Here is a 26,639-nt window from a genome sequence, read left to right as displayed (position 1 = left end):
TCTGCGCTCCTTCGTGTTCTCACCCGTTTACTTCCATGCTGTGAGATAGCGCCTGGCCGTGAAGGCCGTGCTGTTCTGATCCTTCAGTGTATTTGTTCTCTGTCCCTTTTCCATTTGCCTCAGAAGTAGCCTCTTTTTCTCTGGGGTCCCTCTTCTCCTCCACTGTCGCGGCCATGGCCTCCGCAAGCCTGGATCACCTGGTTAAAGGGTCACCGGCTCCTGCAAATCATCTCTCGTCCTCATCAACATCGTCCGACACACTGAACTCTGCTCCACGGTCGTACCCTCAGAATTCTTCCGATCCGTCTTCCCCGCCACGCCCGTCAACACCGGACCCGCTGTCCACGTTGCCATCCTCTCCACCTCAGATCTACCTGAACCTGCTCATCCTAGAAAGCTCTCTTCGGGCTCAATACCTTGCGCTGCGAGAACGTCGGCGGCAGAACTCGTTTTTCCTTCTGCTACTTGCTGCCTGGATCACCTACTTTGCCTACGCGCTGTTCCTCCGTCCTCGCGAAGATGGCCGCGGGGTAGGCGGCTCCGTGTACTGGGTGGTCGAGATGTGGGAGAAGGTTGCGCTGCTCGGAGGAGTGGTCACTGCACTATTGGTCTGGGGCACGGGGCAATGGGAGCGTGGAGTACGTTGGCCGCGGCGCTGGCTCGCCGTCGCCAACCGCGGCCTTCGCACGATGAACACTAAGATCATTGTGATCCGCGGTCCCTGGTGGCAGGAGCTGTTATCCTATCTCTCCTTCCTCTTCCCCTTTTCAATTCCGCTCTTCCCTTCCCCGGTCGGAGACTTCCACTATATTGAGCGGCCTGCGTCGGAGAAACGCATTGGTGGTCGGCAGCACCACCAGCCGTACTACAACATGGACATGGAATCGGGCCTGGTGGAGGAAGACCTCAGCCCGGGAGGCGATTATATCCGACTACTTCTCCTCCCCAAGTCATTCTCGCCGGAGTTCCGCGGGAACTGGGATGACTACCGCACCGAGTTCTGGGAAAAGGAGAACGAACGGCGTGCCCAACTGCGCCAAAAACTGCGCCAGAAGGAACGCCAACTAGCTCAGCAGGACGGCGGCTGGTTCTGGTGGTTTGGCATTGGATGGAAGGCGTCACAGCGCCGGCGAGCCGCCGCAGCGACGATCACCAAGTCCGCCGACGAAAAGGCCCACCATCGCCATTCCCATCACTCGAGCATCTCTAGGCTCAGCCACGAGCCGAAATCGCCTGCCCGGCGTAGCACGCGCTCGGACTCGCACTCACGGACGCCATCCCGAAGTACCACCCCCGTAGATACCGATGATCGTCCTCCGTCAAGGTCGTCTGCGAGTAGCCGCCCCCGTCGGGGAAGCTTAACCCCTAATTCTACGGCGTCAGGCTCCGAGCAAGGACATCAACACCGCAAGAAGAAGTCCAAGACTCTTCCCCGGGGAGTGTCACCCCTCACACAAGCACAGATCAGTGAAGGTGTGCGTACATCGTCTTTCTCGTCTGACGACTCCGGTTTCTTAGCAGAGTCCGACAAAGTCAAAGATGAGGAAACTAGCATATAAGTTGTAATTCAGGCTTTGAATCTATACCCCGGTTTCTAACGTTGGATGCATCATAGCATGTCGGTACAAAAAAGTGTGACTATGTTCTATGCCATCTGTTTCTTCTACACTCTTCTCTCTTCATACTTCTCTATCTCGGTTTAATAATTCCTTTTTTGTCTATATCTTCAATGATCTTATCTTGCTTATAAAAGTGGGTCGATAACAAAGCATACTGCTCATACTGCTCAGTAGAAGATGGGAATGGGTAAGAAGACCTACTGTTCCGTGATATACTATCGAAACCTCTACGATAACGTCGATAGTCGTGGATGTATTGAAGTCGTACCGGACAAAGAACCAAAGGAGCTCCACGGATTATACTTCGAGGTATTATGCAAGGAACGAAAGTTTATTACACGAAATGCCAGGACCAGAACCTAATTCCAGGGCCAATTGACATCTGCAATGTATAGACTAAAACCCCCCGAAACGCCAAACTAACCCGTCGATGGGGATGAAAGTGACATTAGAAGTTAACGCGTCCGACATAAATCCCTTTCCAGCTCCCAATCAAAAGTCGACCATACAACTGAAACTCCATCCAGTTTTCTATGCTATTAAATTCTGTAAACGGTCTCGTCATCCTCAAGGAACCTATGGATACAATGTTAGTCATGTTATGAGTTCTTGACGTGAGTGTCTGTGGGTCGTGGGTGCTTACATCAATTCATTTCGCTCGTTCATGGCCCTCAAGGCCTGGATTGCTTCAGGACGTTGGAACACATGGCTCTCTCCGAGAGATCGTGTTCCACGCACTGCCGTATTCACAGCCCCGATGAGCTCTTCCACGTCAGCGGTGTCGCCGGTGGTAAACAGCCGTGTACCCATGAGCGGGCCCAGAGCCTGGCGGAAGACTGTCAGACGAGCAGGTTGTATCGGCTGGGATGCAGTGGCAGACGACGTCTGGGGCTGAGAAGTGTCTGTCTGGGAGTCGATGAGTTGTGAGGCTGGCTGAGAAGATGCTACAGACATCTGAGACTGGCTTAGCGTTTGAGTACGCGTGGCCTGGCTTGACCGTAACCGTTGACCACGAGGACTGGAGCTGTATAAACCGTCGCCATCTTCCGAAGCATCGTCTCCATCAGCGTCCATTTCATCGGTAGTGGCACGGTTCGCAGCTGCACGCGTGCGCAGTGTTCCACTTCTCCGGCTTGACCGCGGGGTGGCGCTTGCAGTTTGCGCGGGAGTATCATCCTCGTCAGAGTCCTCCTCTGACTCGCTCTCGGAGTCCTCGTCGAAAGTAGTGACCTTTCTCCTCTTGCGGCGTTCGTCTTCGAGAACCTCCTTGAACATAGCAAAACGCAGAAGGGACTCCGCAACCTTTGCATCCCGTTCTTCAACTCTGTTAGACAAACGGGACTTGGCGTGTGCAGTAGCCAGACGAATCAATGTCTCCAGGGTACGTGCGGTGATGGGCGATGTCCTACGCTGATTACCGGACAGTTCATCGTTTCTCAGCGCCGAGTAGGTGGTAACAATGTGATCAGCGGCTCCCTTAGTCAACACGGGCTTGACTCTCGACTTGGCGTATTGAACGTATTTCTTGATAAATGGAATGCTCAGAATTTCAACGTCCTTCTTCTTGCCCCGACCTGTGTTGGCCATGCCAGCATGGAGCATGGCATTGAACTTTTCATACACCTCTGTTGGCTGGTTTGAATCCTGATTGTCCTCGAGTCCAACACCCAAGGTTTGATTGAGCTGTTCCCTAACGGGAGCACCCTCTTCAGTGCCAGGCTGACGGTAACGATGCATACGAAGGACGTGCTCGGACACCAGCCTGTCCCTGGAATCTTCAATGTCGTCTGTCACCACGAAAAGCAAATCGAAACGAGACAAGAGAGAGTCCGGCAATGCGATGTTCTTGTGCGGGTCTTTGTGGGGGTCGTATTGTCCGTAAATGGGGTTAGCGGCCGCCAGAACACTGCAACGAGCATTCAGACTAGTGTGAATGCCAGCCTTCGCGATGGTAACGGTCTGCTGTTCCATGACTTCGTGAATCGCAACACGATCCACATCACTCATCTTATCAAACTCATCAATACAGACCACACCGCGGTCTCCCAGAACCATTGCACCAGCTTCCAGTCTGCGCTCTCCGGTTTCCTTATCAGACGTAACAGCGGCTGTAAGACCGACACCCGATGAGCCTCGTCCGGTTGTTGCAATTGCCAAGGGTGCAGTATTCAAAACGAAACGGAGCAGCTGAGATTTGGCTGTCGAAGGATCACCAACCATCATGATGTTGATGTCACCACGCAAGTGTGTTCCATTATCGAGGTTTTTCTCCATACCACCAAGCAGCATGAGCAAGATTGCCTTCTTGATATAGTCATGACCGTAGATACTCGGCGCGAGGGAGTGAGACATCAACTCGAAAACGTTCTTTTTCTTGGAAACTTTGTTGATATTGCGAATATCAGTGTCGGTAATGGTGGCTTGCGCAATCCCTCCGCCGGATTTCGATGATAACTGAATAATGTTGTTTGCCAAAACAAGTGTGCGGAATGTCGACGAGCCCGAGTTTGCGTTTCGATTTCCCAGAGACCGGTAAATTCCTACCAACTGAATTCTGTCACCAGGCTTAGCTCGGTCCACAAGATCGTCATCTAAGATCACATCAACACTCCGGGGCAGTTGACCGGCGGGTGCTCTCTCTGGCATTTCCTGAATTGAAATGGTTTGGTGATCCATGTATGTTGAGTAGCCGTATTCCGTGATGAGCTGAAAGACAAAACACACAATTAGCTGGTTACAGTCAGTACACCTCGGTAGCGTTGAACATACCGGATTCTTCTCATCGTCTTCCTGGGGATAGACATTCAAGCTTGTGGCACCGCTAGCTGTCATTGTTTGATCCCTATATTTCCTTGACAAGAACCTATCTTTCCTTTCACTATAATGCACACTCTGTATAATCTTTGGCCGGACCAAGGAGCATTTTGTTACAATGCCCTCAAGGGAGATCATCCGGTTCAAATGGGTCGAACCCAAGGTCCGGGGGTTACAGGAGAACTCTCCAAAAGCCCCGACATAGGCGCAGTAGTAGTTCTAAGCGTTTGTCAGTTCCCACATCTATATGTATATGCGCATGTGGCTAGAACAACATACCACTTCTTCTGCTGTTTCTCTAGAAGGTCGGTGCGGTATTGTCTTGATAACGTCCTTCAAAGCTCTATCGAATGCTTGAGAATAGTCGAATGGGGAAGTGAGAAGCCTTCATTCAAAGGATTAGTATGTTGTAGGCTTGGCTCAAATTGTATATTACATACCCATCGGCCAATTCACGGTTATGTGCTCTGATCTCATCAATGCTGACCTAGATGGAAAAAGATTTTTTAGCTCCTTGTCCGCCAATCGTCATGTCAAGGCCAGTATGCAACGACGTACTATTAAGCGCCGAAGTCCTCGATTTAGCATCAACACGATATCAGCGCGATAACTACTCTGCAGGTCAGAAGCCACGTCCTGAAATGGTGTTTTAGACAAGCAGGGATGTGTTTTTCGAATTGACGGACCTTCTTGCTCTAGCATCGTCACCTGAAAAGAAACGAAGGATAAGTCAGTTTTCCTCTTCTAATGCCACCCGATACTGCCCATGATGACTTACGGGGATCCAGGAACTCAATAGCGGCACGCACTCTATCCTGAGCGGCCTCATCACGGAGCTGCACTCCGTCCATGATGATGGTGTGCTTCGCGGACAATTATATGGGGTCAGGGTATATTGGTAAAAATTCAAAATGATCGATGTACTTTCAGTGTGACGAATGGCTCTTCTAAATTTGGGTAGCCCACGCTAAATCATAGAAACGCAGAGAGGGGAAATGGTTCGGTTCTTTGCGCCCTTGACAACGGGTGGGATGGCGGAGGATCTTTCTCAAAGCTGTGGAAACACGCCGTCCAAATTAGGTATAATTGGAACGCGTTGTTCTTCTGGCAACAACGCGTTCACACGCGGAATGCCCGATGACTCAGCAATATGGGACAATCCCTCTCTAATTCCTAACTGGGAAATATCAACAAGGTACTACTCCGTACTCCGTAGGTATATAACTGTCTACTGTCTATGTGCTGTACCTTAGCGAAGGTGGATGCTGGAGAATTGAGTTGAATTATATCCAATAATATTCGTACACTCTCTAGATATCTCTTATACATATGTATGTAGTATGGTACATTTTGTGTTCTGGTATATACAATGCAAGACGAACTTCCTCCTTCCTACTAATTACGCTCTTTCGACTCTTCGAAAGACATGGCCTCTTCATCGATCACCTCTTCTAGCCATTGGTCATAGTCATCATCTGAAACATCCTCATCCATGGCAAGTAGATCCTCAGTCAAGGTGGAGGAACCATTTGCAAGGTTACTGTCGATCTCCTCGCGATGCTCATTGTCCAGCAAGTCATCGTTGGCTTGCTGCGCATTGCGTCTTGTCTCTAACAGCGATTCGGCCTCAATATCATACTCATCTTCATAGTCAATGGTCTTCTCTGCAGGTGCAGATGTGCCCTCGGGAGATTGCACAGCATCGGCTGCATGTACGCCAGCCTGATCTTCTGAAGCTCCCTGAGACGTAACGTCTCGTTGCGTTCGCTCTTCCGCCATATCATCCGTCTTGGTTGGTTCGCCAGTCGTTTCATCAATTTCCAGAATTGGTCTTCGTTGCCCACCAACTCCAAGGATGCCGCCAGTCCAGACGAAATGCTCACGACCATCCATATCTTCTTTATTGTCTCCTTGTTCCTGACGACGTCGGAGTAAGACACCCTGGAATTTCTCGCGTAGATAAGGCATATCGGCGATTGCCTCGATAGTTTTGGGGGCCGCTTGATGAAGAGAGCCGAGTTCGGCTCCTCCATCAAAGATGCTTCTTTCTCGGGCGCCGAGCAAGGCGGAAGCCAGATATACCATGGAAACATAAGTAGGCTGCATGAACTCGGGCTGGATTTTGCTCCAATACTTGCGACCTTCTTTGCCGAGAAGGTTAGGATGTTTTCCACGCGTCGGGTTTTCGATAATGTCGATGCTAGACGGCACACCAGGGGGCTTTAGTCCGTATCCTCGTCGAAGACTTTTCCATCCAGGGAAATTTGGCATAAACTTTTTCTCAAAGACAGTGAATGCCTCGGTCTGATCGGAGATCTTCTCTGAAGATGCAAGCATTTGCACGAAAGTAGACCAATTATAAGTGGTCAACGTAAAGCCTGCCTTCTCGACGTCCGCTACGGCTTGAGGAATCCTCGAAGTCTCGTTTCGATAGGCGAGGGAGCGCATGTACAAAGATAGTAGTCGGGACAGCAGGAATTGATATGCCGGCAAAATCGATGACTTCTTCGGTCGCTCAGCAATACAACCGTCCAGATCTAGCAAAATATCCTTGTGATGGCTGGCAGAATTCAGCAGAGTTGGCCGAGGTGGTTCAATGATCTCCGTGGAGGGTAACTGGCTAGAAAGCCATTCATCAACTCTAGGGCGTCGGGCTAACTTTTTGGCACGAGAAAATGCCATCTTCCAGCATTCTTCCACCTTTTTGTGTTGCTCTGCCTTTAGGTAGGCAAGCATCAATGCGGAAAGTAGACGTAACGGTGCTTTGTCATAGACGTTCTCAGAGGTTGTCGACGCCTGCCGATCTTTAATGAATTGATCGAATAGCTCTCGGGCTTTCGCAAAAGCTCCCCTCGTACCATATGCCGTGATGATGTATTCATAGTACATAGCGGGGAAAGCGTCACTAATCGTTTGTTTACCAACACCGGGCATCGGTAGCTTCGTGGCCAACTTAGTGGTGTCAAACTCCGCAATAGTTTTCGCAAGGAACTTCTCGGCATTCTCAAGACGAACACTGGCGCTATCCACCTGACTATTACCGCTTTTGATTAGCTGCAAATCGCGCTGAAGCTGACTTTTCAGAACAAGTAAACTTGAGCTGAACCCAGGCCGGTTGAAACGTTCTTTGATCTCGCGGAAGATGATATGCACCATGTCCCGATTGCGGTCCTTTACATAGCCATACAGAATGATGGCGTAATGGAACTCTGTGGCATACATGCGATGGCTTCGGTGAAGCGTCCTGAGAATGCGACGCGCAGAATCGGTCTGTCCAATGAGCACCAAACTAAGCATGAGGGCAGCATACGTCATGCCATCAGGCTGCAGGCCGGCGGCATCCATACGCGAGCGAATCCGAGAGATCGAGTCTAAGTCCATTCTGAAAGCATAATTCCAAAGAAGCACGTTCCACATTCTCACACGTGAACCTTTCACATCCAAACCGAGACAAGTCTCTGCCACACTCTCTGCCATGTTCAATTGCTGATTGTTACAGTAGGCCTCCACGATAGTATCAATAAACGGAGCTGTGACCTGCACATGGCGCTGCTTTGCTAAAGCGAGTAGCTGACGTACAGTGTCAATATCGCCTCTGTTAGCGCAAAGTCCCATCAGTGTGCCAAAAGAGTGAGAGCTTGGCTCCACACCCTGCTGAATCATTTTCTTGAATGTGGTAAAGCTTCCAGACAGGTCACCAGCATTGGCATACGCCGTGAGAAGGATATTCCAGCATACAGCATTTGGTACCAGGCCAAACTCTTCCGATATCCTTGCGAACTGGCGGAGAGTCTCTTGCACATTGCCATATCTTGCATGTACATATAACAGGGGAGTCAGAAGCCTCCGACTCAACGGCTTCCCATGATCTGACAGGAATCTCTCAAATATTTCGTTGACGTTGACCACGTCACCAGCTCTTGAGAAGGCGATAAGCGCATGCTTATATGCATCGATTGAGGGCTTGCCATGAAACAGGCTGAGCTCATCCAAGAGATACCGAATGCCAATGGTAATCTCAAAGGTAGATAAGCGTCTCAAGAGTTGATTTAACAGCTTTGCGGGTGGCACTTCACTTTCCATCTGCCAACGAAAATTGCGGTACACCACAATAGCCCGAACGAAAATTGATCGGATCTCAGATGACTGAAGAGTCTTCATAAGACTGAAGTAATGCCTAGGGGTAAGTATGGATAAGGCGTTATATTCTTTCAAGAGCAGGAGAAGGGATTCTGTGGCTGTTTTCACAATGATCCCGGGCGTGGAGAATGTGCGGTCAAGTAGGAATCGGGCAAGATCGCGTGCTGAACTATTGGTGACTTCATCTTGTAACCATGTGGCAAAGGCGATCAAAGCGTTCGGTACATCGGAAAAGGTTAAAGAGGATGCAATATGATCCCATAACCCTTGCTCATCAGATGTCGGTTTTGATAACCAGGTCTGTTGCGCATAATCCCACTGCTTTGTATTCACAAAATGTGCCAAAGTGAAAGCCCAGCACGGAATCCCCAGGCCCTTCTCCAGGGCTATCTGGCACATATGATTCATCTCCAGCGGTCTTTCAGCCGCCAAGTACGATTTCGCCATATGCAAGTAATCCTCCGCGGACCGAGAATCGGCAGGAATTCCTTCAAACAATCGCTTAACCCGTCGGTGATTGACATCTTCCTCTGAATTGCTTAGGATCGCGAGGAGGGCCGGGTTCGTATCAAGTGGGTGGCCCGCAGTCACGTAAAGTGACCATGCCTTGTCATATTCCTCAAGCTTGCCATCTCCTAGCAATGACAACAGATCATGCTTTGCCCGCTTCCGCTCATCTTCTCGGTCTTTGCGACTAGCGATAACGGGGCCTGATCTATCTGCATCAGCAGGTTGGTAGAGACTCGCAGCTCCCGACGTGTATGTTCTTGTAAGAGTTGTAATGGCCCTTTTCCTCCGGCGCGCGGTGAACCTTCTCGGGGATCGTATGAGACAGGACGCTGCAAATTCCTGTGTACGTGGAGGATATAAGAAGTCCAAGAAGGGAGTCCGTGATTCGGGTGCAACTCTGCCTGCAGGCGGAGTTCCATTTACTGTATTCGTGACTCCTCGGGTTGAAGTTGGCGAGATAGGAAGCCAATGCAGGGAGTCCGAACTTGTGCCACTGGTTTGCCCAAAGGTAGGATAAAGCGGTCTTGGACCTCGAATAGCGCCATTTGAATCCCGGAAGAAACGCCGTCCTGCGCTCTCAAGGCATCCGGCAGCCCGTTCCAGCATTACCTTGAAAGATTGCGGCGTCAAACCCTGAAATCACCGAAATCTAACAAGAATGCGTAGCATATCGGTCCCAAGTCTCCTATTAATTCAGCAAAGGGGGTCAGACCGGTGCTTCTATAAGGTGCTGTTAGGTGCTAAAGAGAGAAGAAACAAACCGTAAAGTGTGTCTTGTGCACGAAGCTCACAAAATGCTGACAAACAGTCGCTCGGAATATCCAGCAAAAAGTGGGAGCTATGCTTGATAACCCTAGCAGGATAACAAGGAGCAAAGACTGCGTTCGCAGACCAGATGTCGTGGAGTTGACGCGGAATGAAATTTTGAGAAGGTGGTAGCAAAGAGCTTCGGCCGATGCTGGAAAAGAGAATCCCGCGAAATCAGCCGGTCATTCGTTTGGCCGAAATCTGACCACGCCAGCAACCCGCACTCTCCAGTCCGACGCCTACCCACCTTAGTACAGAGGCGTCAATCAATCCACTTGATACCTCTATTTAATACTACCACAATGGATATTACAGATTATATTTTCAACCAGAGAGAGGAGGTCCTCTTGGCTGGTGATTACAATGCCTACCGTGCCCATACCACCCGCAAATTGCACAAACTCCGCAAGAAGCTCGGGCAGACCACACCCAAGGGCCGTAAATATACTGCCAAACCCCCCGTCAGCGCAGAGAATGTCAGCGGCAATGCTGCGTATGTTCTTTCAAGTTACAGCTCCTTTGTCGGTTTTCCCAATTACCACCTGTGCTGATCCGTACTGTTCACTAGATATGTCCATATCTTACTCCTAAGCTCGGAACGAGCATGGGCCCAAGCACTGCAGATGAAGTCGGCGCATTCTGCAGACCCGTCAGCAAAGGGAATCACAGGTGCCGCCCGGCGTCATATCATCTCGCGACTGCATAAATCTGCCGGTTACGCAAATGAACTTGTTCTCTTGTTACAAGACCAAGCTTCTGGCGCTACTGGTAATGATCTTCTTGAAGCGCGTGCATACCATGCCACTCTCTTGGGGGCCCTGTCATTGGAGAAGCGGAAATGGGAGCAGTGTATGCAAGATTACTCTTTATCCAGGGTTATATATGCAGCACTTGGTCAAAACAATAAGAAAGATGCATTTCGGGATCTCCTCTCGGGTACCGTTGATCCGAGTTTGAGATATGCCGCATACCAGATGAAGCTTCCACGATCGAAGCCTCTACCCTCTTTGGCCATCAGCTTCTTCCCGTCGGACACCAACCTCAGGTCAGAAGTTGAGAAGGTGGACCCTAACTGTCTCAAAGAGGATGCCGCTGGAACAAGGAGAACTGCGGACGGGGAGGTTCAGCAACTTCCTGAAACCATCACCTGGCGGTCACGGACCGTTGCTCTAGAAGACGCCGCAATCTCTCAAGCTCTTGCGGCGGCGGCTGCGGCGGAGTCTCGGCTCGCCTCGTGGCTCGCAGATGCCTCGGGCAAATCCGCCTCATCGAAGGACAAGGCAGCTGCCTATGATAACGTCATTATTGCCAGCCAGGATGCAGTGGATGCTACAAAGACTGCTATCGACGACCTTGTCAGTGAGGGTGTAGATCCTGGTGATAAAAGGATGCAGAGCTTGCAGATTACCCGCACCGCCGTCAATTTCGCTCTGGTAGGATGGAGAGTCGGGCGTAATCGCGTATTGTGCGGTGAGCATGACGGCGTACATGGTGAGACCGACCAGGCCACGGCAACCAAGGGTGGCAAGGGTTCTGCCAAACGCGAAGAAACCAAAGGCAAGAAGCTGGCCCGTCTGCGTGAACGGGTCGTTTTGTATGATTCTACGTTGCAGAGCATCGAGTTCATTCTCGAACTACCCGGTGTCGCAGCAGATTCTACATTTGTTCAGGAGCTTGGAGCTAAACGATCCTACTTCCGGGCCTTGAGGTATGGCTTGTTATTCCTCTTTCAGATGCAGAATCCTCTAACATGAACTTTTAGATGTCTCACCATTGGGCGGTCTCACAGTATTCTTGGGAAATATAAGAACGCACTTGCGTTGTTTTCGCAAGCGTTGGCGCTCACTCGGGAGTCAGCAAGCTCGGCCCAGTCCACCGCCGAAGCGGAAGAACCGCCAAAGCTTGATATCACACGCAACCAAATCCAGACCCTCGAATCAATCTTGCAAGCCTTGGTTTCCCAATGCCGCGGTCTTGTCACTCTGGAGAAGATCTCTGAGCAGCAATCGAAATCGGCCAGCGAGCGGCCGATGGTTGAGCGGCTGCACGAGTACCCCGGTGACGGTTTGGATTTGAAGAACCTCGTCCCATACCCACCTCAAATGCAGCCTGTGCCAGTGAAGCCACTGTTCCTTGACGTCGCATGGAATTACATTGACTACCCCCGTGAGAACGCGAGCACCCAGGGTGCGGCTCCGGTCTCAACTGAGCCAGCCGCAGAGGAAAAGAAGGGAGGTCGGCGCGGCTGGTTTGGTTTTGGACGGTAAGATATGGGTATGGTGGTTACGTTTGGTATGAGTTGGAATGATCCTTCGTTATTTGATGCACATAAGGCCTGGATGTCAAAGACATTTTTATTTCTACTCGTATGGGTCTAGTTAATTGATAGACTCAAATTTGAAAGCTTTGAGTGAATATGAGCAAGCGCAACGCAATGCAATGGGGCCGACCATGGCAGTTCGCTTTAGCTACCTAAGTCGTTTTTGAAATTACCTTAGCCCATTCCTGGATTAGGCATACCAATGAGGAATCCTAGAGTACCATCGCTCCTCCACGCAAGCACATAAATGACAAGGTGGCTCTTCGTCCGATGGCTATGGGGCATTGGGCTAGGCACATCACCGTGGAGGTGGTCTTTAATTCCATTGTCTTCATGTTTGCTAGAGTATACAGCCACTGTTGATTCTTACTTCGATTTGTACATTTTTCATGTTTAGTGATATGTACCTGCTATTGGTGCAAATATATGTCGTCGGTGTACCTACCATTATACTCTACTACTAGTATACTGGAAACAACAACAATAGCCCTAAAAAAAGAAGCAGAAGAAGAACAAAATGCCCAGGGCACCATAAACCAGAAAAGACATACATATAATATGATAAGTTTCTCACGGTTACTATATGAACCTGATTTGGGTTATGGTTTTACCTCGAGTCTAGATCCAGACATCTTGATTGGCCACTGGGTTTAATCGACTCAAGCCCTAACCTGGGTAGTTGTTCAGAAGATCGGAGGCTTATGAATTATGAATAGTCCAGCGTGGAAGCTCAGAAGGACTAAGGTTGAACCTACGAATGATTCTCTGTCCTTGACCCATAATGCAACAAAAAAATTGAGCCACCGGCTAATGCCTATGCCGGGAATTTCATTGAATCGAAGAACTCACCAGACTCCAGTCCACTGATGCTGCTTAATTAGGCATTTAATCAGGCAATCGTGGATCCATCCATCCATCCATGTATAGTTGTGATTGCCTGCCCCAGGCAATCAGTGACTAACTGGCCTGAGAAACAGTGCACGTGCACAGGCCAAGGGGAACGAATGATCGGGACCTCAACAACCGAATCACCTTTTCGCTGATTACTCGACAGCTCATTCTCGAACAATTTCCCGAAGTAAGGGCAAGCAAGACATTTATTTCCACCCATGTGCCCGTATCTATGGGGTTCTACCATGAGGACTCTGTTTTGGTTCGGTTGATGATATACTTCACTGTCTTAACATCTACTGTAACTATAACTAGGGCGACTTTCTTGTACTCCGTAATTATCTATTGATTGATTGATTGATTGCTTGATTGCTTGATTCATGATAACTCGACCTTATTAATAATAAATAATCGGGTTAGTTAATTAGTTATGGATCCAATAGTTAGTGAACCTTTGTCACTGGGGGATCAGAACAATTCTTTAATGGTTCCAGTTCCTGACTCAATTCTAGAACCGAACCGGTCATTGTTTCCAATGATTCAAAATAAAAAACGAGAAAGAACAAAACATCATAAAAAAAGGGGGGGAAACAATTGAAAAAGTCAGAATCGTATCTACCAGTATTGGTCCATGGAGAGGGTGTGTACTGTTATTTACAATGTACATTGTATCATGGAACCGGAGAGGCCACCCGCTAGAACTAGGACTAGTCAGTACTACTACTAAGTAGTAGGATGGACTGAGATGAGCACTGCAGAAAAGGTGCAGAAGTTCGTTCCCAAATACTAGTAGTACTATACCAATACCAGGATGTCAGGGGGGAAGTTCGTGCAATGTAACGAACAGGGATCATGATAGGCTTAATGGGCGACTCGTATTGGACCCCCTGTCAATACCGGACGCTGTAAGGGTCCCGAAACTTCGACTAGTGGCCAACAGAAACCCAGCATCCCGGATGACCCTCGTCACTAGTAACGAATACTATTCCATTGTAATCTTTGTATACTTCAAGCTCAATCGCTCCCCACGCGTGTGTTCGACCAACATCTCCAGATGCGTCTCCCGTCCGTAATTTCTGGATAGAATTCCCTTAATTAATGTCACTAAAGTGGAGACCATTGAATGTCTCTAATTACGTCTGGAGTTTCTCCGGTGTTTCCGTAAGCGTTTTTTCCTTGACAGTAATGTATCCGTAACCGTCCGCCGATCTATTACTATTAATTTTTTTTTTCCCACCTCCCTTCTCCTGTACTCTCGGCCGTTCTTCTCGCCAAATCCCCGAAAAGAAGTGGTGTCCCTGGGGTAGCCGTCACTCATTCTCTTCCTTCTCCTTGATCTCACTGTTGGAGAGCGAAAGCGAGAGAGTTCCCAGCACCACCAACCATTCCATCATGGCCAACGTCACTGGGAGCTTTGTCTCCCCTTCAGCGGATGCTACCGTTGTCCCTCAGCTTTTCCAGCCCTCCGGACTGCTCGGGTCCCTCCTTGGCGATTTCAATGTCTGGAAGGCTCTGTTGACTCTGTTTATCGCGGCTGTTATCTACGATCAATGTAAGTCGTTTACATGACCCTCGAATATTTTCCAACCTGTCCTTCGGTCTACGACTCCTGCGTCCTCCCCGGCTGTCTCTGCAGCATCCGTTGTAAACAATGGCTGATGAGTTGAACTCACTACAGTCCGGTACTTCTATCAGAAAGGATCCATTGTGGGACCAAGATGGAAGCTGCCATTCATGGGACCTTTCCTTCAGTCGGTCAACCCCAAGTTTCACGAGTACAAGGCCAAATGGGACAGCGGAGAACTCAGCTGCGTTTCTGTCTTCCACAAGTAAGTATTCACTGAGCGAGCATCCTTTTTCCGTTGGGACAACGGCTGATATTAAATCTCGATAGGTTCGTCGTCATCGCATCCACCCGTGACATGTCCAGGAAGATCTTCAACTCTCCCGCCTACGTCAAGCCCTGTGTCGTCGATTCGGCGCATAAGTTGCTTGGAGAGGACAATTGGGTGTTCCTGGATGGCAAGGACCATGTTGAATTTCGCAAAGGCTTGAATGGCCTCTTCACCCGTTCCGCGCTCACCTGCTATCTTCCCCGCCAGGAGGAAACCTTTAACCAGTACTTCAAGCACTTCCTCGAGAAGTCCAAGGCCAATGACTACAAGCCCACCCCCTGGATGCCTGAATTCCGTGAATTGATGACCGCCATCTCGTGCCGTACCTTTGTGGGTCACTACATGACCGATGAGATCATCCAGAAGATCAACGATGACTACTATTTGATCACGGCTGCCTTGGAGCTGGTCAACTTCCCGATTATCCTTCCTTTCACCAAGACATGGTACGGAAAGAAGGCCGCGGATATGGTTATGGAGGAGTTCGCCAAGTGTGCCGCCAAGAGCAAGGCTCGCATGGCTGCCGGTGGAGAAGTCTCGTGTATCATGGACGCCTGGGTCAAGGCTCAGCAGGTCTCTGCGAAGTATAGGGAGGACGTCGCTAAAGGCATCTCCGCGGAGAAGCCTCCCCAGCTTCTTCGGGATTTTACTGATGAAGAAATTGCTAAGACTGTCTTCACATTCCTCTTCGCATCCCAGGATGCGACTAGCGCCGCCTCTACCTGGTTGTTCCAGCTTATGGCCGACCGCCCCGAGGTCTTGGAGAAGGTCCGGGAGGAAAATGTGCGTCTTCGCAATGGTGATATCAACGCGCCTATCACCATGGAGCTGCTCGATCAGATGGAATATACTCGTGCTGTCGTGAAGGAGACTCTGCGTTACCGCCCACCCGTCATCATGGTCCCCTACCTGGTCAAGAAGGATTTCCCCATCACCGAAAAGATTACCGTGCTGAAGGGATCTATGATTATCCCATCCGTTTGGCCTGCAACCCACGACGAGGAGGCATACCCCAACCCGGACACCTTCGACCCGGATCGCTGGATCACCGGCACTGCTGAGCAGAACCCCAAGAACTGGTTGGTCTTCGGCACTGGACCCCATTACTGCCTGGGCCAGACCTACGCTCAGCTGAACTTGATGGCTATGATTGGCAAGGCCAGTATGGAAATGACGTGGGAGCACACCACTACCCCCAAGTCGGAAGACATCAAGGTGTTTGCCACTATCTTCCCTCAGGTATGTATATTTCTCCCCTACAAAAGACCCCGTTACACAGTGCTAATGCATTTTAGGATGACTGCCTGCTTACATTCCGCCCTCGTGCCTAAACTTCTTTAATTGCAGTTTCCCCCCTTTCCCTCTTCATTCAGCTCCCTTTTTGCGCGTTGGTCCTCCAGTGTTATATTCTCTATCCTGGGATAGAACGGCCGAACCCTTCTTCTCTTCCTTCTATACCTGTACCTACTTTTTGTACCATTCTTCCACCTTGGGTTTTCTTTTTTTCGGGGGTGACTTTTTTCGTTTTACCCTTTCTTGTTTAACGGATGAAAATCAGGATCGTGCTTGTGCCGATGGCGAGCGACAGGGACTCCCACGCTCGCGATATATGGGGCCGAGTCGTCCGGGCGTACATGATATTAAACGATTCATGCAGGGTTGTCGGCTTCATGAACAGTGGAGCGGTGAAGGACGTGCCATTTTTAGATTACGTTACCTAGAATAATAATAATCGTGAGTCTTTCATTCATGTTCAGTATGAACTGAAGCGAGTGTAGCAAAGATAAGGTTCTGAGGTTAAGTGCTGACAAGGGACACCCCTGCACCGATCGCCCAGGGAATCCCTGCCCTTAACTGCAATCTCACGTAACCATACGGTAATCTCCCATCCATCCATAATTCACCCGTCGTATTGTTAGCACACCCCCTTTAGGCAGGCGGTAAGACCCCAGACATTACTGACATCACCTCAGCTCCATCTCCATCAATCCTGAGGACTGCAACTCCAACCCCATACTCTTATAAACCCAATCACAAACCAAAATGGCCTCGATACAATCCATCCGACGTCCCTTAACGGGCCTCGCTTCCCGCACCGCAAAGCAAATCTCCGCCCCGGTCACAATCAGATCATCATTCCGCACCGTCCCGGAAATAACTCGAGCCTTCGGAACCGCACCATCGCCATGTGTCGCTCGCGGAATTCCCTCCGTACGCCGCATGAAGGTGGCCCCAGTGCAACAGAGCTTCCGCCGATGGAAAAGTGACGGAGAATCACCCCTCAGACAATGGGGGTTTGAAGATGTACGTTTGTCCCTTGTCTTACATTCATTCTCCTTCCCACATCTACAAAGCAGTATACCATCAAAAGAACCACTGCCCGTGAAACAATGTGATACTGACCCGCAATGAACAAAATCAAAAGATCAACGCCTCCCTCCCGGCCTCGCCCGGAACAAAACCCCAAAAGAACCTCATCCTCGTTGACGTGCGCGAGCCCGCCGAGTTGAGCTCTACGGGTATCATCCCGTCCGCTGTCTCGGTGCCGCTTGCGTCGCAGCCGGATGCGTTTTTCCTCACGCCGGAGGAGTTCGAGACGAGGTTTGGATATCCCAAGCCTGGGGCTGGCGAGGAGGGTGATATTGTGTTTTATTGTAAGGCTGGCGTGAGGGCCAAGGCTGCGGCGCAGTTGGCGGTGCAGGCTGGGTATGATGCTGAGAGGATTGGGGTTTATGAGGGGAGTTGGTTGGATTGGGCGGATAGGGGCGGTAGGGTTGAGAGGTGGGACGGGGAGTCGGAGTAATTTCTTTTTGTCTGGTTGTCTCCTCTCTCTTCCTTTTCTTCCGTTCTGAGCCTTTCGGGGTAGGGTTCTGGGGAAGGTTGGGGGTGGTTGTATATATTGTATTAGATGGGTAGGCTATGGTTATTGGAAAAGTGAGGTCTCGTTGTAAAAATCGTCTATATTACTCACATATGGTAGAAGTCAAAAGAAATCCAATGCATTGAACTAAATCGCAAGTATCATTAACAAGCATAACTATTGGTATCGACCACGGCCTCTTGAAATCCATTTCATGTACAGACATCTTGCTTTTGGACAACCCAGTCGTGATAATTCCTCATGCATGCAGGTCTTTTAGGTGACTTTTATTCTTTTTTCTCCATCTCAGCCTAACCCCAGAGATAACCGTTGCCCATTTTTTAACACACGTTATCCCTAACCAGTTCCGTTTTATTTCATCACATCATGCACTACTTCGACGTAGTACATTAATTCATCACGGCACATAAAGAAATCACATCGCTATATGGTAAACGTATACATATGGGCACATGCCGGATAGCTCGTTACCCATAGTTGAGTTTGCCCGAAACTCCGGCAAACGGCCAAGTGCCAAATGCCTCATGGTTACCATCAAGGACCTCGTAGGTCTCCGGGCTATGGTGGGTCATAAGTTCGTACAAATTAAGGGATGTCGAACACGGGCTTGAGCTTCTTGATAAGACCCCACTCCTCCATCGTCACGTCCGGACGGTAGAACTCCTTAAGGGTGTCGATACTGGCACGGGAGATCTTAGAGTACAGGGCGTCCTTCTCTTCCAGTTGACGTCCGTACATGGGCTGGTTAGCTCCTTCGATCTTGACAGCAACAGAGGGTTGACCCTTCTTGACCACGGCGACTGTCTTGTGATCACGTTCAATTGATACACTATAATCCGACATTAGTAAGGCGCCGGGGTTATAGAGAAAAGGGGGAAAATGACTTACACTCTGCCAATTTCGATAATCTCCTTGGCTCCGGTTGTTGGGTTGGACTTAACGGCAGCAAGTGGTGTATGCATCCGCAGGCTACCTTCAATGACATCGACACCAATGACGATAGGGTCCTTCTTGTTGAAGATGGCAACGGGATGGAGAACACAAGGGAAGACAGCAAGCATCTTGCTCTCTTCCTTTCTCTTCTCTGTCAATTCAGCGATATGCTTAGTGAAGTCATCGAACAGATGGTAGATGATGTCTGCGGTGAAGATCTTGACACCAACTTCCTCGGCATATGCTGCCGCTTCCTTGTCAACCTTAACATCGAAGCATAGCATGACGGCGTATTCCTTAGCCTTTTCCAACATCGTACCAGCCATCATCACATCACGCTTATAAACAGGGCCGATGGAGATGTTGGCAACGGGGATCTTAGAGACACGAAGGAACTCAAGCAAAGCTTCGAGGGAACCAAGGGTCGAGGCCTGGACACTGACACCACGCTGATCCTTGGAAACCTTGCTCAGCAGGTTCTCCAGATCAGACATGACTTCATCCTCGATGTCCTCCTCATCATCATCAGGCCCGACGACCATCAACCGAGAACCAGCAATGGCCTGCTCGAGATCGTTGGCTGCGATCTTAACACCAAGGGCGGCCTTGACTTCCTTGTTATGAACGTACTGTGACTTCAGACGAAGTTCCTTCAGAGGTGCGGGCGTCAGCAACGCTCGGATATTGGTTGCTATAGGACCGTTGAGACCGCATAGTACGATCCGATCACCCTCCCGGAGAATACCGTTGGAGAGGACAACATCGATGGTTGTACCAAGACCTTCAATCACCTTCACTTCAAGAACAGTACACTCGACCTCCGACAAGTACATGAGCGAGTTGGTCATACGCTCTTGGGTCAAAGTAGTCAGCAACTTCAGCATGTCGGGGATACCCTCTCCAGTGTGAGCAGAAGTCGGCACGAGAGAGACATTGCGAGCCATGGACTTGTTCTCGTAGTACAACTCGGAGTTGAACCCCTGTTCGGCGAACAGGAGCTTGGTCCGCTCAAGACGCGTACGGAACTCGTTCTGGACTCCCTTGTTCTGCATAGCCAAACTCTCCTGGAAGCCGTTGTTGTCGATCTTCTTCCAGCCATACAGACGATCGATCTTGTTCAGTGCAACGATGAAGGGAGTGCGGCGGTCACGGAGCAACCTCATGGACTCGAGGGTCTGCGGCTCGAGACCGTGCATGATATCGACGACCAAGATGGCGATGTTACAAAGCGAAGAACCTCTGGAACGCAGATTGGAGAAGGACTCGTGACCGGGGGTATCGATGACCAACAGACCAGGAATCTTGAATTCGAATGAACCATCCTTGTTCACAGGAGCAGTCTTCTGACGCAGAGCATCCACAGGGAAGTAAGTAGCACCAATCTGCTGAGTAATACCACCAGCTTCGCCTTCCTGGACGTTTGTCTGACGAATCTTGTCCAGCAACTTGGTCTTACCGGTATCGACGTGTCCCAGAATACAACAGATGGGGGAACGCAGGTTATCCTTTGAGCGAGCTGCCATCGCCTCTTCATGCTGCTTCTTTCTGCGCTCAGCGGCTTCCGCTTTCCTTTGAGCAACGGCCCTCTGTGCTGCAGACTGTTCTTCATCAGACTCGTCTTCGGAGGAGTCCTCCTCGGAAGACGACTCCTCCTTGGTGTCGGCCTTCTTTTGACCTGCAGCAGGCCTCTCAGGGAGCTCAGTCTTGTTGGCGCCATTTGTGGCTGGCTTTTCTGCATTGTCTTCCTCATCCGTAGGAGCGTCCCATGAATCCTTCACGTCGTCGTCTTCTGCGTCAGCAGCCTTCTCCCAGTCGTCCAGTTCGCTCTCCTCTCCACCAGCAGCGGCGGAGGCGGCGGCGGCGGCTTCAGCCTCAGCCTTCGCCTTCTCTTCGGCCTCCTTCTTTCGGCGTTCTTCTTCAGCTTCACGCTGCGCCCTAGCCCGTGCGGCAGCAGCTTCCAGGTCTTCTTCCTGTTTAGCTGGGCCCTTCTTCTTCTGTCTCTTCTTGTTGTCATAAACAGGCTTCTTCTTCTCGGCACCCTGGTCTTCCAAGCCGGCAACCTTGCCTGCACCTGCAGCAAGCATCTGTTTCAGACGCAGCTCATTGCGCTCCTTTGCCTCCTTCTGGGCCTTGGTGAGCAACTTTCCTTCTTTTTTGAGCTGCTCCTTCTTTTCCTTCTCCTTCTCCTTCTTGCGCTGACGGGCTTCCTCCCTCTTCTTCTCTTCCTCTTCTTCTGCGAGTCTCCTTTCCTCTTCTAAAGCCTGCTGCTCGGCCAGAAGTCGCTCCTCTTCCTCACGCTGTTTCCTGAGAGCCTCCTGTTGTTTTTGGAGAGCAGCAAGGTGGGCAGGAACCTTCTTCTTCTTGCCACCAGTAGGTTCTGGAGCAGCCGGGGTGGGAGCAGCAGCGGCGGCGGCGGGTGTGTGCTCTTGCTTCTTCTCAGGCTCAGCCTTAGCAGGCTGCTGAGGCTTCTCAGACTTCTTCTTAGCGGCCTAGATGGTAGATTCAATGATTAGCGCAAGTGTAACGGGATCGAGACCGAGACCGGGACCAAAAGGCCAATAGATACCTGTTCCTTCTTCCGCTGCTTTTCTCTCTCCTTCTTTTCCCTTTCCTTCTCCTTCTTGGACTTCACACGGAATTCACCTTCACCTTCACCCTCGGCCTCCTTGGGCGCAGCAGCGGCCTTTGCAGCGGCCTGGGCAGCCTTCTGATTCTTCTTGGAGAAGACGTCATCCTCGTCATCAAAAGTACCTTCTTCAGGTTGCTTGCTGGCAAAGTCTTCAGGTTCGTCCGCCGCAGGTGCGTCCTCACCATCGACGAAATCGTTCTGCTGCTTGCCTTTCTTTCCCTTCTTGGCCTTGTTCTTCCTCAAAGTGGCGAGTAGACCACCGCCGCCAGACTCTTCTTCGGCGGGAGCGGCATCTTCCTGGGGGGCGGGCTCACCACCGGCTACGGGGGCAGCCTCACCGAGCTCGGCTTCCCAATCTGCCTCCTGTCTCTTATTTCCCTTCTTCTTAGGCGCCATCTTGGAGATATCGTGCTACTGATCGGACGGATGAGGGTTCAATCGAGGCGAATCGTCTTTCTTGGCGGAAGACCGTAGAGATATCCCTGAGTACTCCTATGGGACATGTGTTAGTAACAAGGAGGAAGAAAGCGCCACCCGTGTAGGTGATGAATGAATGGGTTGTGGGCAGGAGCACGAACAAGAATATCAGATTCTCCGGCAGCTACTTGCGGCCGTCGAAGAACAGAGTGGCAAATTAAGCCGAAATTCCTCCACAAGGAAATTTAAAAAGAAAGACGGAGGTGAAAAGAGATAACGAGCACCTTTTCCCCCTGTGGTTGATAAGGTCCAAGGCTGGAGACTCGACGAGTGCCTTTGAGTGGGTAATAAGAATTTTGGGATGGTTTTGGTGGGGACAAATCCTTGAGCTTTGATATCCGAGACGCCGCCAGTTGGCCGCCTCAGGCCGTCAAGGTACCTCCGCCGACGAAATTAACCACTTCCTTCTCCCGTCACACTGTAATTGATACATTCCCTGCATATACTCGGGAAAAGAACAAGTCTTTCTAATTTATTGGTCTTCCATTATGTTTTTATTCTCAATGTACAGCATATGTGCATTCCAATCCATCGAAAATCTCCCATCTAGAATCCCACATGTAATGTGCGCTTGAGCCACTTCATTACATCTTCAACCGGGTTCGAGGCTTCCCCAAGAAGATCCTTCGACAGCTCCAAAAACCGTTCATAAATGGCCTGTGGCGAGCCAGTTTCCGGAGTCGAGGGACTGTAGAACTCTTCCGTAACTAGCATGTACATTAGATAGCCCGGCCCTCGGATCGATAAACGACTCAATACATCCCCATCGATGTGCATCTGAGAGGGTTGGAATTCAAGGGATTCGTTTCCTGCAGGGTTCCGCTGCCGTTTCCTTTTCAGCGTGAAAGGGCATATAACGGTGTCGCGGATGCACAAATTTTGCAGCAAATACAGCAAACGCCATTCCTTCTCCTTCAGTGTCAAGAAGCGGTACACTGTGCCGTTCATGGCTGTCCCGTAGATCACTTGGGAGCCGGTAGGCATAGTGGAGTGCCAGGTGCCTGTACTGAGCCTCGTTACAGACGTAGAAAGATGTGCTTCGCACAATGCTACGGGCATCATCTTATCGTTCTCGGTTACTCTTCTCTCAGTTAATAGACTGATCCGGCCACCTCTGCTGGAGGCAAGTGTGAGTTGCATATCTCCTCCAAGATGGACATGAGAGAGCCCGTCATGTTTCTGCCGATCATAAGCATGGAGCACCAGTTTTTCCTCAGATGCATCGAGGATCATAAGAGATTCCCTCGAAGTCGACATGTATAAGTAGGGCTCATGGGAGCTCATAGAAACCGCTGGACACGGTACAGGGTACCTTGCTGTCCGAAGCCACCTCGTCTGTGAAAATTTGGGTTCTAATGGTACGATCTCATGCCCGGTTGAAACCATTAGAGTAAAGTTACCATATGGTGCGATCGAATAAACCGGTCCCTCAAATTTGTGAACATATTTCACATTACATTCGATTTGCGAAGGATCTGATGACATCCTTGACGTCTGTAGAAAAATGACCCGACCTCGGTCCTGCTGGTTTTTACGGGCCGTACCGATAACAATGAAGTGGTATTCCTCATCACCTTTCTTGGGTGTCCACTCCAGTATACAACTGATTTTCTCTCCAGCTGCTCCATGAGGCCTCCAGGGCCTGGGTTCATCCCCAGGACCGCCGATGGCTTGCTGTGAATCGGGATCGACGAACTCAATGTAAGATCGCGTGAAGCGCTTGATAGGATCCGCGTCGGTGTCGAATTCAGTTCGGCTGTATGCCACAACCAAGCTCTTCAGGTACTGAGAATATGCTAACTTAGTGGCGCTGCCTGGCACACCCATTCTCCTGGGAACAGTCTTCTCAACTCGCTGCAAAGTGCAAACCATAAGTTGTCCGTCTGCGATACAGAAAAGCGTATCAGAGAGACCTTCCACGTCCGAGTTCGCAAAGTTGGCGACCGAAAAGCTGTGGATACTTCTTGGGTGGTAGGCAGGCTGAGACCATTAGCTGCTGCCCCTGGGAACATATGGGAATACTGAGACTTACATTATTCTGGTCCGTGATCCAAATCCTCTGAAGAGTACAGTCCGGCATCACACTGTCATGTGCACACGATATTTGCCAAAATCCTGGCCCACAAGTCAATAACGCAATGTCTCCTCTGCTCTGCACTTTAAGAGAAGTATGCCCTAATCTTTGCGGGGTCGCCTGGGTCATCACTAATACACACCATAGGTCAGCAAGACTTGAGTCCTCAAATATGAGGTAGACATACCAATAGAAGACACAGCGTTAACACTGTCGAACGTCACACCAAATGAGACCAGGATGCCGCTTCGTAGGCCGCAGAGTAAGACAAACTTCTTCAACGGCCCGTTCTCTACTTTGTTGATAATTGCAAGGCTATCAATTGCCTTAGATATGTCCCCATTATACGCTACGTCCATGGTTTTCTCGGACACGAACGTGATAGATTCATTCTCTATGGTATAGAGAAATATCTTCCCATTGCCCGCGCCCACGCAAATGAGAGACCCAAAGTCAAAAGTTATGACAGAGATGCAGACCGGCTCGAAATGCATCCTTAACGGCTCACCCACATCGGTTAAAGCAACTTGGTCGCTAGATGGGGTTAGTCTTTTGGCATGAAGGTGCAGTCCACCTTGGTCGCGAACTATGGCGACAATAAGAGATGCAGACCCATTTACGGCAGCAACAGTGATACTCTGGTCATAACCATACTCAAAACGAGAGCTCTGCATTGACCCAGAGTTTGCTCCGAGATGAATGGCCCTTTCCGTAACCTGAATGATAACGCCTGAGTCTGTGCTTCCTGCCGCCAATGTCTGGGTCCCACAGTCCAGGCCGGAATCCGCCTCGTCAATAGCACATATCTCTCTTCGAAATCAGCCGGTAGGTCCAGGAGGACCGAAGACATAGGATCGGATGTTAAAACGATAACACCGCCACTTGTGCCAGTCGGCATTGTCCATATGTCTCTTGTTCCCGACAGTCCCTCCAAAGAGACAACCAACCCTATTTGCGCCTCGATCCCGTGGCGAAGTTCAACGATTGCACCCTGTGCGAAGGACGAAGTGGAGCAAACGAACAGTCGATCGCTAGCGACATCTCCAGACAAGGGCAACTGCTGATTAGGCGACTTCACAATTACAGAGTCCGTGACAGGAGACCAGTTCATAAATCTTTGGACACATCTAGGATGATCTCGAGCCTTTTGGACGAATAGACCACCATCTCCTGTGTTGCCAGCGGCGAGGAGTAGATCACCTCCCTCGTTACCAAAGTGTAGAATATCGAATGCAGCATCGACGTCGCAACAAAGTTGCCCTAGATGCGCTTGATTTTCGACTTCACCTTCGTTGCCGATCCCTAAGTAAGAGATTTGACCGTCCTCACGGCAAAGGTAGATGTCATCGTGCTTTTGGTTGTATAGCCAATTGCGCAATGGTCTTGCCCACCGAGTCCACAATGGGGACTTTCGAGACTCTCGATCAGGGAGGCCAAGCGGATACCTGCTAGGCTGTCTCCGGGGATCTAGCCTGTTCTTATATACAGCCATTGTACTCGTTGTAACAAGCATGAAAGAGGACGTTTTGGTCAAGGGGATGAGCATTGTAGGTAATCTGTCCTCAAAAGGCAGTAGTCTCTTGGTGACTATTGGAGAAGCTTGGCGCAGATGTTCGTTCGCATCCCACTCATAACATATCGCATGAGTAATCTGATCCTGGGCGACTAAAAGGAGGAGGAGAATCTTGCCGTCATCTTCTGGTCTTGGATATAGAAACTCCATGAATATGATGTCACCATCGACACGAAAGAAGCGTTCCTATGCCGCAGCTTAGTAGATGCAGGTGAAATTTACAACTGTGCACATACCTCTGATATGGGGTCTAGCTGCTGATCTGCCATCTGTGACTGGAGAACTGGTGGCTGCTTCAAAGTAAAGACACCAAAATAATCAGAAGATGCACTAACAGCTACAGCACGCGATCTGGTAAACCTGTTAGTCATGCCCAAGTAAGTCCAAAGAGATCACTACCTTGGCTCCACTGCAATATTTCGACCGAACCGCTCGAATGTGCTGACATCACTTGGTAAAGGCCGATGGTGGTGGACGAATTGATCACTCGAAGTCGAATAATAAAGGAAAACTAGTTCTCTTGACGCGAGACTTAGCAGCAATATCTGGGGAGGCAACCCTATCTGTGGCGGTGAATTGACAGGCGCAGAGCTTGCCCCCAATTTCATCTGTGCCTCCCAAGGTAACTCTGTGCCCACGTTGATGACTTTTGCTGCTATGATATTGGAATCAAAGTCCGACTTTGAAGTGACGTCCTCCAAATGGAAGCCGGACACGGCTTCCTTGATTTGCAAACTTCGCTCGCCGATAAAAACAACATCATTTTGATGCTCACTTCTCAGGCGCGCAGGTAGTATCCACTGGATGATTGGACTTGGTATCAGTGTGCGAGACAAAAGGCCCATTTTCGGGTGGGAGTCAGAAGAGGATAAGTCATCTTCTATCTCCATCTCATCAGCACCGTGGCGCTTTAGGGAGGCATTTATAGAATTGGGATTAGTGTCCTGGTAGTGTCTTGGGAAAGACATAGCGATCCAGTGAAGAGTTTGCAGTTTCCTGAAGAAGGGGTACCGTGGCGAATAGAATATTATTGGAAGCAATAGAATCAATGCAAGAAAGGTGAGTAAAGCTCTTCG

The 26,639-nt window shown here is 50.0% G+C and overlaps 8 protein-coding genes across 8 annotated transcripts; 4 read left to right on the top strand and 4 right to left on the bottom strand.

Annotated features, from left to right (window-relative positions):
- Positions 1–173: 173 nt before the first annotated feature.
- ABOM_002303 (Spo7-like protein) lies at positions 174–1,559 on the top strand (the record flags this gene model as incomplete). The annotated part of the gene is made up of 1 exon (XM_022529433.1): positions 174–1,559. The coding sequence occupies one exon, from the start codon at positions 174–176 to the stop codon at positions 1,557–1,559; it is 1,386 nt and encodes a 461-aa protein (XP_022392745.1).
- Positions 1,560–2,158: 599 nt separating this feature from the next.
- ABOM_002302 (MCM DNA helicase complex subunit MCM3) lies at positions 2,159–5,284 on the bottom strand (the record flags this gene model as incomplete). Its single annotated transcript, XM_022529432.1, has 8 exons — positions 2,159–2,195; positions 2,263–4,325; positions 4,389–4,652; positions 4,713–4,818; positions 4,874–4,920; positions 4,992–5,043; positions 5,120–5,141; positions 5,212–5,284. 8 exons carry the CDS (start codon positions 5,282–5,284, stop codon positions 2,159–2,161), a joined length of 2,664 nt encoding a protein of 887 aa, XP_022392744.1.
- Positions 5,285–5,828: 544 nt separating this feature from the next.
- On the bottom strand, positions 5,829–9,689 carry ABOM_002301 (putative translation regulator (Cya5); the record flags this gene model as incomplete). The annotated part of the gene is made up of 1 exon (XM_022529431.1): positions 5,829–9,689. The coding sequence occupies one exon, from the start codon at positions 9,687–9,689 to the stop codon at positions 5,829–5,831; it is 3,861 nt and encodes a 1,286-aa protein (XP_022392747.1).
- A 503-nt stretch (positions 9,690–10,192) lies between these two features.
- ABOM_002300 (signal recognition particle subunit SRP68) lies at positions 10,193–12,157 on the top strand (the record flags this gene model as incomplete). The annotated part of the gene is made up of 3 exons (XM_022529430.1): positions 10,193–10,383; positions 10,459–11,598; positions 11,653–12,157. The coding sequence occupies 3 exons, from the start codon at positions 10,193–10,195 to the stop codon at positions 12,155–12,157; spliced, it is 1,836 nt and encodes a 611-aa protein (XP_022392746.1).
- Positions 12,158–14,493: 2,336 nt separating this feature from the next.
- Positions 14,494–16,327, top strand: erg5 (C-22 sterol desaturase erg5; the record flags this gene model as incomplete). Its single annotated transcript, XM_022529429.1, has 4 exons — positions 14,494–14,653; positions 14,780–14,930; positions 14,996–16,235; positions 16,292–16,327. The coding sequence occupies 4 exons, from the start codon at positions 14,494–14,496 to the stop codon at positions 16,325–16,327; spliced, it is 1,587 nt and encodes a 528-aa protein (XP_022392780.1).
- Positions 16,328–17,039: 712 nt separating this feature from the next.
- ABOM_002298 (rhodanese-like domain-containing protein) lies at positions 17,040–17,799 on the top strand (the record flags this gene model as incomplete). The annotated part of the gene is made up of 2 exons (XM_022529428.1): positions 17,040–17,300; positions 17,422–17,799. 2 exons carry the CDS (start codon positions 17,040–17,042, stop codon positions 17,797–17,799), a joined length of 639 nt encoding a protein of 212 aa, XP_022392779.1.
- A 663-nt stretch (positions 17,800–18,462) lies between these two features.
- ABOM_002297 (putative mitochondrial translation initiation factor IF-2) lies at positions 18,463–21,835 on the bottom strand (the record flags this gene model as incomplete). Its single annotated transcript, XM_022529427.1, has 3 exons — positions 18,463–18,706; positions 18,766–21,299; positions 21,377–21,835. The coding sequence occupies 3 exons, from the start codon at positions 21,833–21,835 to the stop codon at positions 18,463–18,465; spliced, it is 3,237 nt and encodes a 1,078-aa protein (XP_022392788.1).
- Positions 21,836–22,462: 627 nt separating this feature from the next.
- thtA lies at positions 22,463–26,531 on the bottom strand (the record flags this gene model as incomplete). The annotated part of the gene is made up of 6 exons (XM_022529426.1): positions 22,463–23,896; positions 23,949–24,121; positions 24,178–24,706; positions 24,760–25,749; positions 25,800–25,914; positions 25,963–26,531. The coding sequence occupies 6 exons, from the start codon at positions 26,529–26,531 to the stop codon at positions 22,463–22,465; spliced, it is 3,810 nt and encodes a 1,269-aa protein (XP_022392787.1).
- Positions 26,532–26,639: the final 108 nt, after the last annotated feature.

Source organism: Aspergillus bombycis, assembly GCF_001792695.1.
Source record: "Aspergillus bombycis strain NRRL26010 chromosome Unknown contig00011, whole genome shotgun sequence".
Taxonomy (NCBI): domain Eukaryota; kingdom Fungi; phylum Ascomycota; class Eurotiomycetes; order Eurotiales; family Aspergillaceae; genus Aspergillus; species Aspergillus bombycis.
This window is presented reverse-complemented; position numbering and strand designations above follow the sequence as displayed.